The sequence below is a fragment of the Ranitomeya imitator genome, chromosome 8 (genome assembly GCF_032444005.1).
Source record: "Ranitomeya imitator isolate aRanImi1 chromosome 8, aRanImi1.pri, whole genome shotgun sequence".
Lineage (NCBI taxonomy): Eukaryota > Metazoa > Chordata > Amphibia > Anura > Dendrobatidae > Ranitomeya > Ranitomeya imitator.
The window spans coordinates 193,254,301-193,266,895 of record NC_091289.1 but is presented as its reverse complement, the minus strand read 5'-3'; the positions used below and the strand labels follow the sequence as shown (position 1 = coordinate 193,266,895).

Here is a 12,595-nt window from a genome sequence, read left to right as displayed (position 1 = left end):
CTGACATTAGCCCTGATAACTGCAGACAAATCACAGACGCCCCGACCCACATAGGCGTCCTTGAGGGATTTATGTCGAGACCACAAGACATCGACAAATAATTGAGACGGTGAAATATATTGAAGTCTAGTGAAGCCTTTTAGAAGAGAATGGAAAAGCGGTGACCTCGGCATTTGCTTTTAAATAGAAGTCTATATCAATTTCCCTGGATGGCAAAACATTCGGGGTCGGGGTCAGAGTCGGGGTCTTGTTTACATCCACATGATTTAATACAAGGGTCTGAGACTGAGGGTATCTCCGAAGAACACGCTGTGCGCTGACAAATGAGAGGCTTCTTTAGGGGAAAAAATAAAATAAAATCTGCAGACCTCTCACCTCTCCGCACGCCTTCATCCCCAGCACAAAACAACTACAATTATTATTGTTACGCGCCAATTAAACTTCACAGATACAATGGAGCCGCGGCTCACACGCCGGGCGCTGTTCACATTGAGTTTTCTGCAATGTGCTTCATGAAATAAGAAGAAATATAAAAAAAATAAAAAAATCAGAAGAGGAGAAGGTCTAAATTCTGCGGCAGTTTTGAAAAAAAAAAAAAACTCCACTACAGACTATCGCACCAACGCAGAACTGCAGAGAAGTGACGCTGAATGACCCAGACATCACGCGTCCACCTCACAGAGTGACTATATCACAATTGCATTGTACCCCAGAAAAACATAAGCAAAAATAAAATAGAAAAAAAATCCTCCTTATTTTCAAAAACTCTACTCATCCTTATAGAAATCTCCGTAGTTTATAGGCGAAGAAATTCTCTGCTGTCCTGATCCTCATATAAGAACGATTCACGGCGATCAGTCCGGTGATAACTGCGGCCGAACCCAACTGATCAAACCACCACCTCTCATAAGAAAGTAATCAGCTACGTGCCATGAAATAATTACCGCACTCACTTCATGATTCCCTGCGATTGTTGCAATGTGAAGAGCGGTGAGCGCGCAATAGCCGACCTGCTGAATATCGGCTCCGCCATGGAGCAACGCGGTAAGAAGCTCAGAGTTGTCCTAAAAGGTGGAACATATGTCATTAGGTTCCTGGGAAGGATAAAGCAACATTCATATTATATTTATTATAGTAGTTATATTCCTGTACATAGGGGCAGTATTATAGTAGTTATATTCTTGTACATAGGAGCAGTATTATCGTAGTTATACTCTTGTACATAGGAGCAGTATTATAGTGGTTATATTCCTGTACATAGGGGCAGTATTATAGTAGTTATATTCTTGTACATAGGGGGCAGTATTATAGTAGTTATATTCTTGTACATAGGAGCAGTATTATAGTAGTTATATTCCTGTACATAGGAGCAGTATTATAGTAGTTATATTCCTGTACATAGGGGCAGTATTATAGTAGTTATATTCTTGTACATAGGAGCAGTATTATAGTAGTTATATTCCTGTACATAGGGAGCAGTATTATAGTAGTTATATTCCTGTACATAGGGGCAGTATTATAGTAGTTATATTCTTGTACATAGGGGCAGTATTATAGTAGTTATATTCTTGTATATAGGAGCAGTATTATAGTAGTTATATTCTTGTACATAGAGGCAATATTATAGTAGTTATATTCCTGTACATAGGAGCAGTATTATAGTAGTTATATTCTTGTACATAGGGAGCAGTATTATAGTAGTTATATTCTTGTACATAGGAGCAGTATTATAGTAGTTATATTCTTGTACATAGGAGCAGTATTATAGTAGTTATATTCTTGTACATAGGGGCAGTATTATAGTAGTTATATTCTTGTACATAGGAGCAGTATTATAGTAGTTATATTCTTGTACATAGGGGCAGTATTATAGTAGTTATATTCTTGTATAAAGGAGCAGTATTATAGTAGTTATATTCTTGTACATAGAGGCAGTATTATAGTAGTTATATTCTTGTACATAGGGGCAGTATTATAGTAGTTATATTCTTGTACATAGGGGCAGTATTATAGTAGTTATAGTCTTGTATAAAGGAGCAGTATTATAGTAGTTATATTCTTGTACAGAGAGGCAGTATTATAGTAGTTATATTCTTGTACATAGGGGCAGTATTATAGTAGTCATATTCTTGTACATAGGGGCAGTATTATAGTAGTTATATTCTTGTACATAGGGGCAGTATTATAGTAGTTATATTCTTATACATAGGGGCAGTATTATAGTAGTTATATTCTTGTACATAGGAGCAGTATTATAGTAGTTATATTCCTGTACATAGGAGCAGTATTATAGTAGTTATATTCCTGTACATAGGGGCAGTATTATAGTAGTTATATTCTTGTACATAGGGGCAGTATTATAGTAGTTATATTCTTGTATATAGGAGCAGTATTATAGTAGTTATATTCTTGTACATAGAGGCAATATTATAGTAGTTATATTCCTGTACATAGGAGCAGTATTATAGTAGTTATATTCTTGTACATAGGGAGCAGTATTATAGTAGTTATATTCTTGTACATAGGAGCAGTATTATAGTAGTTATATTCTTGTACATAGGAGCAGTATTATAGTAGTTATATTCTTGTACATAGGGGCAGTATTATAGTAGTTATATTCTTGTACATAGGAGCAGTATTATAGTAGTTATATTCTTGTACATAGGGGCAGTATTATAGTAGTTATATTCTTGTATAAAGGAGCAGTATTATAGTAGTTATATTCTTGTACATAGAGGCAGTATTATAGTAGTTATATTCTTGTACATAGGGGCAGTATTATAGTAGTTATATTCTTGTACATAGGGGCAGTATTATAGTAGTTATATTCTTGTATAAAGGAGCAGTATTATAGTAGTTATATTCTTGTACATAGAGGCAGTATTATAGTAGTTATATTCTTGTACATAGGGGCAGTATTATAGTAGTTATATTCTTGTACATAGGGGCAGTATTATAGTAGTTATATTCTTGTACATAGGGGCAGTATTATAGTAGTTATATTCTTGTACATAGGGGCAGTATTATAGTAGTTATATTCTTGTATATAGGAGCAGTATTATAGTAGTTATATTCTTGTACATAGAGGCAGTATTATAGTAGTTATATTCCTGTACATAGGAGCAGTATTATAGTAGTTATATTCTTGTACAAAGGGGGCAGTATTATAGTAGTTATATTCTTGTACATAGGGGCAGGATTATAGTAGTTATATTCTTGTACATAGGGGCAGGATTATAGTAGTTATATTCTTGTACATAGGAGCAGTATTATAGTAGTTATATTCTTGTACATAGAGGCAGTATTATAGTAGTTATATTCCTGTACATAGGAGCAGTATTATAGTAGTTATATTCTTGTACAAAGGGGGCAGTATTATAGTAGTTATATTCTTGTACATAGGAGCAGTATTATAGTAGTTATATTCTTGTACATAGGGGCAGGATTATAGTAGTTATATTCTTGTACATAGGAGCAGTATTATAGTAGTTATATTCTTGAACATAGGAGCAGTATTATCTATATATACTATATATATATATTGTCTAAGGGGTACTTCCGACTGTTTGTCTGTCTGTAACGGAAATCCCGGGTCGCTGATTGGTCGCGCCCGGCAGGCCGCGACCAATCAGCGATATTGGGGCGAGATTTAAACACTGCTTCACTTTTTACTATTGATGCTGCATATGCAGCATCAATAGTAAAAACATATAATGTTAAAAATAATAATGGAAAAAAAAACAATATATTCTCACCTTTCAGCGTCCGTGGCAGCCTTTCCCGCTCCTTGCGACGCTCCGGTCCCTAGAATGCATTGCGGCAATGACCCCAGATGATGTAGCGGTCTCGCCAGACCGCTAGATCATCACGGGTTATTGCCGCAAGGCATTACTGGGAACAGAGCATCGCGAGGAGCATCGCTAAAGGCCTGCGCTGGATCCGGGGGCTGCCGGAAGGTGAGTATATAACTATTTTTTATTTTAATTGTTTTTTTAACAGGGATATGGTGCCCACATTGCTATATACTATGTGGGCTGTGTTATATACTACGTGGGCTGTGTTATATACTGCGTGGGCTGTGTTATATACTGCATGGGCTGTACTATATACTACGTGGCCTGTGTTATATACTGCATGGCCTGTGCTATATACTACGTGGGGTGTGTTATATACTGTGTGGGCTGGGTTATATACTATGTTACTGTACTATATACTACGTAGCTTGTGCTATATACTACATAGCCGGCAAATATACTGCGTGGCTGTGCAATATATTATGTGGATGTGTTATATACTGCGTGGGCTGTGTTAAATACTACGTAAGCTGTGCTATATACTACATAGCTGTGCTATATACTATGTGGCTGTGTTATATACTACGTGGGCTGTGTTATATACTGCGTGGGCTGTGCAATATACTATGGGCTGTGCTATATACTACGTGGGCTGTGCTATATACTACGTGACTGTGTTATATACTACGTGGCTGTGTTATATACTACATGGCTGTGTTATATACTACATGGCTGTGTTATATACTACATGGCTGTGTTACATACTACGTGGCTGTGCTATATACTACGTGGGCTGTGTTATATGCTACGTGGACTGTGAGACTCTTTCGCCCGGGGAACTCAAAAACCTGGAGCAGGCCCTGGCTTCACTGATTAATTGTGCCTGGCTGACTACGAACAATCAGCAACAGACGCAGTCCAGCCGCGAATTGACACGGGATTTGAATCACGCTTCGCTAATTGGTCGCGCCCGGCCGGCCGAATCCTGTGTATTTATTACATTATTCTGAAATCTTCATAAACTACATGCATATTCTAGAATACCCGATGTGTTAGAATCGGGCCACTATGTAGTATTAGTTATATGCTTATACATAGGGGCAGTATTATAGCAGTTATATTCTTGTCCTGGCTTCATATTCACCACTAGGTGGCGATTTTCTTATCTATTTCATGACCATTATTTTCCAGCAGTCTCTTTTTTTCTGCTTTATCCCAGCACAATCCTCTTGTTTGCAGCGCGTTGTAAACATAATGCACTGGATTAACTGGATTTTGATTAAATATCAAAACTAGCGAGTGGAACCTCATTTAATAGACAGGATGCAGTTTTGTTAAAGTTTTCTTTGTTGATGCATTGACCTGCCATTTACTTAATTGCGGGAGAATTAGGCTGTCTAAGAAACATTTAGACTGCCATAGAGATGCGGCGGTGGCGGCGGCTCTGTAGTCAGATGTGATGGCGATAAGGGAGAAGCTGCTGTAATTGGTTTATAGGCGCAGTGATGCATGCGGTGTCAGGGAGGCAGCCGCGGTCCCCCGGGAGAGGAGCCATCTCAATGTACCCGGAATCTTATTTCACCATAAGGATCAGACAAAAATACAAAAATATTGGATACATTTAAAGAGAAATGTCACCTAAAATCATCATCTGATACTTCCTGGAGAAAGTATAGGGGGAGGGGATCTCAAGTGATCTCTGGATAAAAAAAAAAATCTGAGATTGTGGAGGTAAAGCTTGTAATGTCTCCTAGCACAGTGAAGGGTGAATATTAACATTTATTGTAATTAATTGGTTAATGCTGTTTTCTTAGGACCGGTCACTTGCCATAAATATACAATATTTCTTTCCTGGTGTAATTGCCGCTGTTCTCCTGAATCCGGCGATGTTTTTCTTTTCTTTCTGCTCCTTTCCGTTCCTGAGATATGGCCTTTTATTTCACTCTTTTTAGACAAGTGGGTGTGTCCCCCCATAATCGCTGAGGACCACGCCTATTTGGTAAAACATAATACATTTTAAACATATCTTGGGAATGGAGATGCGCATGAAGGAATGAAAAACATTGCCGGATTCAGGTCATCGGCGACATTTCCACCAGGCGAGTAACGAGTCGAGGTAATACTATGAGGCAATGCTAATATTCCTGGCGATGTACGATTGTGTCCGTAGCAAGAAAACCCTGGTGAGCAATAGGCGCCCAAGGAGTAAAGCAGTTTTCCAGGATTTAGTAAAGATCGTTCCTTCCTCGGTTTGATTCTGTTTAGTTGGCTGCAGAGATATCACAAATCAACTGAACCGCTGCAGCCAATCGCTGACCTCAGCAGTACATCATTAGAGTCTAGAACCAGGACTCAAAGTAATCACTTGCGGTCTACGATCAGGTTTATTAAAATAATCCCTGCTGGTGTTGGGCATGGGGTAATGACAAGGTGCAATGGGCGACAGTGCGAGAAGCAAGCGGCTGCAGGGAGAATATCAATTCTTGTTCTCCCGCAGTTCTGCACAGATCGCAACTGTATCAGCAGGTAAATTCCGTTTTTACTACTCACAGTCTCCCTTTCGGTGTTACCTTGTATGCCGCCATATGGAGCGCGGTGAAGCCGTTCTTCGTCAGCCTGGATGGTCTTAACCCTTTCAGCATCAGAGTCCTAACATGCGATTTATTACCTGCAGATAAAGCAGAGCTGAATCCACTAACATTGCAGCATTATGGACATCTGCGGAGTCGGAAGTCGTGTACTCACCGCCGCAGATGCAGCACAAGTGCAGGAGAGAGAGGCCGCGCTCTGTTCGATAGTTTAAATTAACTTTGCCAAAGGCTTCGTCTGAGCTGCGAAAAAGATTTTACAGCTGATCACACCAGCGTCATCGCTGCCGCTACTTTATGTAGGTATGTGACTATTAATCAGACAAGTACAAAAAAAAAGAGAAGTGATGATAGGGTTAAAGTGATTGATGGCACAATAATAACGGAGAAGTGAACTTAAGAAGTAAAACTGCACATTTTACAACTTCCATATGTGTTACTCCTAGTCGTACAAGCAGAGATGTAGCAGAGCTGGAGATTGATCAGTGAAATCAATGACAACTATGGAAACACCCTAGAATGAACAATCCACTGTCCTCAATGTCCAAGAATAGAACTACCATAATACTGCCCCTATGTACAAGAATGTAACTACTATAATACTGCTCCTATGTACAAGAATATAACTACTATAATACTGCCCCTATGTACAAGAATATAACTACTATAATACTGCTCCTATGTACAAGAATATAACTACTATAATACTGCCCCTATGTACAAGAATATAACTACTATAATACTGCCCCTATGTACAAGAATATACCTACTATAATACTGCCCCTATATACAAGAATACAACTACTATAACACTGTCCCCTATATACAAGAATATAACTACTACAATACTGCCCCCTATATACAAGAATACAACTACTATAATACTGCCCCCTATATACAAGAATACAACTGTGAGGAAAATGTATAATATACGTTTTAGTTTCTCTGCCAGCACATATAGGGTGGGCGTTGACACCCCTTCACTCTGCGTTTAGCTGAGGGATTTTTGCACTTCTAACCATGGTCCGGAAAACTCATGGCAGCTGTAAAACCCCCTCTATTTCTCCCCCCCTCCTCTGAATACAACAAACCAGCCCTATGGCAGACACTGGGTAACCTGAAGCTTGTGTGTGAGCAGGGTGTGGCTTAAAAACTACAGGTGACCAATCCTGCAAAGCCACCTGTGGTCCATCCCTTCTCAGTCAGGAATTTCTTTGTCTCCAGGGTCTGAGAATGTAAAGATCTCTGACCTCAGTTAATATCATTAACCAGCCCTTTTGTGAGGTCACGAGGCTGGGGTTTAAAAATCTCTACACTTAAAGGGACACTGTCACCTGAATTTGGAGGGAACAATCTTCAGCCATGGAGGCGGGGTTTTGGGGTTTTTGATTCACCCTTTCCTTACCCGCTGGCTGCATGCTGGCTGCAATATTGGATTGAAGTTCATTCTCTGTCCTCCGTAGCACATGCCTGCACAAGGCAATCTTGCCTTGCGCAGGCGTGTACTATGGAGGACAGAGAATGAACTTCAATCCAATATTGCAGCCAGCATGCAGCCAGCGGGTAAGGAAAGGGTGAATCAAAAACCCCAAAACCCCGCCTCCATGGCTGAAGATTGTTCCCTCCAAATTCAGGTGACAGTGTCCCTTTAACCCAGTCTTCAGTCGGAGCCTGAATCTTACCTGAGGAGCTGTTTCAACCCAGACCTCCTGATGCACTGGGACATTTGGGGGTCTGCCTGCCTGCATGGTTTTGCCTGACATGATTTGAAAACATGTGAGTTTTACCTTTCTTTTTTAATCCATGTTATTTTTATAATTACCTTCTACATATTTTCAATTGTCTCATATTGTAACATCTTTTTATAAATACTGCCTTAATTTTAACGGAGTAAAATACATAAAATACTAGTTTCGTTCTTCCTGCTCTAAAACGTACCCTGTCTTCTGAAGGGGATTACGCTACTGTTTTGGGTTAGCGTCGGACCCGTTTAATTGAAGCTGGTGGCAGCATAGCATGTGCTCTGCCTTTGGGAGTCGTTGTAGCGACTGCGGCATTGATAATTATTGTTCCTGCCTGAGTGGGTGTATTTATATCGCCTCACTGCAGCATGCCCAATAGCCAGTACATAGCAAGGAGCCTTTCTGGTGACTAATTAAACTAGGTGCAGTACCTAGTCTGACCTGAGGGTGAGGGGGCGCCAGAGAGCTGCAAGTTTTCAAGCGGAACTGTAAAGCTGAATATACATAAATCTCTGCAGTTCGTGGTATATTGAAGAGCAGTGGGATACCTAAAATAAGCCCCTGCTGTAAATTAAGAGGTCAATAGCCTTGTGTGTGTTTTTTAATCACATTGTAGCAGTGGAGGGATAACTAAGATAAGCCCCCCTGCACATGTGATAGCCGTCTGTTGGCCTAAAGTCACCCCGATCCGTGACGTAGGGGTGATGGTCACGGTGTGAATCGTGACAACAACTACTATAATACTGCCCCTGTGTACGATAATATAACTACTATAATACTGCTCCTATGTACAGGAATATAACTACTATAATACTGCCCTCATGTACAAGAATATAACTACTATAATACTGCCCCCTATGTACAAGAATATAACTACTATAATACTGCCCCCTATGTACAAGAATATAACTACTATAATACTGCTCCTATGTACAAGAATATAACTACTATAATACTGCCCCTATGTACAAGAATATAACTACTATAATACTGCCATGTACAAGAATATAACTACTATAATACTGCTCCCTATGTACAAGAATATAACTACTATCATACTGCCCCTATGTACAAGAATATAACTACTATAATACTGCTCCTATGTACAAGAATATAACTACTATAATACTGCTCCTATGTACAAGAATATAACTACTATAATACTGCCCCCTATGTACAGGAATATAACTACTATAATACTGCTCCTATGTACAAGAATATAACTACTATAATACTGCTCCTATGTACAAGAATACAACTACTTTAATACTGCTCCTATGTACAAGAATATAACTACGATACTGCCCCTATGTACAAGAATATAACTACTATAATACTGCTCCTATGTACAAGAACATAACTACTATAATACTGCTCCTATGTACAAGAACATAACTACTATAATACTGCCCCTATGTACAAGAATATAACTACTATAATACTGCTCCTATGTACAAGAATATAACTACTATAATACTGCCCCTATGTACAAGAATATAACTACTATAATACTGCCCCTATGTACAAGAATAAACTACTATAATACTGCTCCTATGTACAAGAATATAACTACTATAATACTGCTCCTATGTACAAGAATATAACTACTATTATACTGCTCCTATGTACAAGAATATAACTACTATAATACTGCCCCTATGTACAAGAATATAACTACTATAATACTGCCCCTATGTACAAGAATAAACTACTATAATACTGCCCCTATGTACAAGAATATAACTACTATAATACTGCTCCTATGTACAAGAATATAACTACTATAATACTGCTCCTATGTACAAGAATATAACTACTATAATACTGCCCCCTCTGGAGAAGAATGTGTAACTGTATTAACATTATTTTTATTTAGCAGGTATAAGTTATGCATTTTATGTATCACTTTGTGACTATGGTGTTTCCTCTGTTTTCTGTCCGGGGTGTGATTTATGATGTCTCCTCTCTCCATGTTTGGATAATGAATTCATCATAGACAGTAGCGCAGTTCAAGTCTCGTTTTGTATGGAGCGCCCACCAGGGCATGGGTGTACTTGGTACCGGGTCCGGTCTTAAAGGGGTTGTCACGGTGGCTGCGACCTGGTCCGTGGCCCTGGGTGTCCAATTAAAGGGAAAGGTCTTTAAGGGGATTTGCAATGTCTATGTTTGTGACCCCACCTGTGGTGTTCGGTCAGTAGGGACCGACGCTGCTTAAAGGGGTCCTCTGGGGTGATTTTGTTGCAGGATGGTAACGCATCCCACAGGTGAAGCGGGGTCCCCAGGGCTTCCCAGGTGTATGGCAAGATGGTGTAAGCCGATAAATGCACAAAGAAAGAGGACACAGATTTGCAAGTCTTTACCTGGTTTACTGATGGCAGTAGTAGGCCTCAGTCCAGGGTACCAAGTACAAGGTAGCTGTGGTCCGGCCGGCTTGGAGGCAATAAGAGAACCCTTTACCAGGCGAGGTCCGTAAGCCTTTCCTGCTAGCGCCGTTTAGTTAATTAGGTCCTTGCTGCTTGAAGCTCAGTGCAAGTCCCCTTTCTCCTGTCCTAAGACAGATGTCTGTACGATAGGCAGTTTGAGCCTGCTCATAGGATCTCTTAGATGACCCGGCTCTTAGGGCTAATGCTTCACCTCAGACTTGTTACAGACAATTGACATATAGTACTATGCCCTCCGATTCGGTCACGCGTCCTGGAGAACAACGCGACCTCGGGCTCCCGGTACCCGACTTCTGCGCTCTGACTCTGAGCGTGTCCTTCCTCTATTCCCCTGCTGAGCCTTTTCCTCTGTGCTTCTTTCCTCTCAGCTCCTCCACAATTCAACTCTCCTTCTGTTTCTCTTTCCAGGGGTAGCAGTTCCCTCGTGGCTGCTCGTCCCCATATCTGCTCCAGACGTCCTTCAGCTACTGGAGACCAACTGTCTCCCTCCACTGTCTCCCTCAAACTGACCGGCTCCTCCTCCAGACCAGAATACATATAGTGTGAGGAAACTCCCCTGAATCCAGGTCCTGAGCTCCCCCTCCTGGCCTAGATTCAGATTGTGTTGAATGCGAGTGCCTTACCTGATAGATAGGATCTCCCTCGCCTCCAAGCGTGACATCACCCTCCCCTAAGGGAAGGCAACATCACTGCAGCAACCGGTTACCTGGGGTGCTGCATGTATAAGTTACATTTTCCACAAAAAAACAAATGTACCAATAAACCCTCCTGGGACAGGACATCATCACAGAACCAGTGGCTTCAGGATCCTGCAATCTTTCCAGTATACATGTGTATTCACTTCCCATCCCACTAACGGCAGTGACTACCTGCATCAGCTGGCAGCTGCCATCTCCAAAACCAAGCAGTCAAAGTTGAAGAGTTAACCATTTATTGCATCTGACTATTTGATCTATCTACATCTAATGACAGAATGTGCGTGAACTAGGAGGTCCAGGATGAACAGATGAACATTGTAGTTCCACATAGATTAGAGGTTAGAAAAATTCAGCTTTTTCCATTCAGAAAAAAATGTATTATCCTGCACATAGATGGTGAAGTTTTTCAATGGTGCCAAGTTGCAATGCCATACCCGGCCATTGGACAGGAGTGGCGCTGTTTCTGCATATTAACCCTGTAAAATTAAAATAGCTAGACGGATAATCTGCCTCTACGACTTTAAGATACTCCGTGTAATTATATTAATGCTAATGCAAGTTCTGAACAATAAAAGTTGTGTGAAGAATTCATGGCGAACCTTTAATAAATTTCTTTGCAATATTTATCTGCTTGCCAAGAAGGATTGTTTAGATAATGTTAAACCACAATCTGCATCAGCGCTAATGGAAATAATATCTCACTGACATAATTACAATGTAATTAACCATGACATTCCGCAAATCTCTCCTCGCACATCGCCCCGCGCTTGTAAATTCTGTGCAGAAAAGACAAATACAAGCAATAAATAATCAATTTGCCAAATCTCAAGACTTGTCTTTATTTGTGTTCTTAGACGGCCACCTTATTTCTGCCAGAAACATAATTACTGAAAGCTGAGAGCAAAGGTTCATATACAGATCACAAATAGAAATATTCTACAACATGAAAGTGCAGTCACTGTGTACATACATTACATTACTGATCCTGAGATACATCCTGTATTATACTCCAGAGCTGCACTCACTATTCTGCTGGTGCAGTCACTGTATACATACATTACATTACTGATCCTGAGATACATCCTGTATTATACTCCAGAGCTGCACTCACTATTCTGCTGGTGCAGTCACTGTGTACATACATTACATTACTGATCCTGAGATACATCCTGTATTATACTCCAGAGCTGCACTCACTATTCTGCTGGTGCAGTCACTGTGTACATACATTACATTACTGATCCTGAGATACATCCTGTATTATACTCCAGAGCTGCACTCACTATTCTGCTGGTGCGGTCACTGTGTACATACATTACATTACTGATCCTG

The 12,595-nt window shown here is 40.2% G+C and overlaps 1 protein-coding gene across 1 annotated transcript in view; it reads right to left on the bottom strand.

Moving 5' to 3' along the window:
- Positions 1-12,595, bottom strand: part of TNNI3K (TNNI3 interacting kinase) — a 167,825-nt gene that overhangs the window by 139,729 nt on the left and 15,501 nt on the right. The window contains exons 3-5 of the mRNA XM_069738278.1: positions 6,540-6,625; positions 6,365-6,462; positions 954-1,064 (exon numbers count right to left, since the gene is read on the bottom strand). Of these exons, the coding sequence (XP_069594379.1) occupies positions 954-1,064; positions 6,365-6,462; positions 6,540-6,625 (295 nt within the window). The remainder of the gene's footprint in view (positions 1-953; positions 1,065-6,364; positions 6,463-6,539; positions 6,626-12,595) is intronic.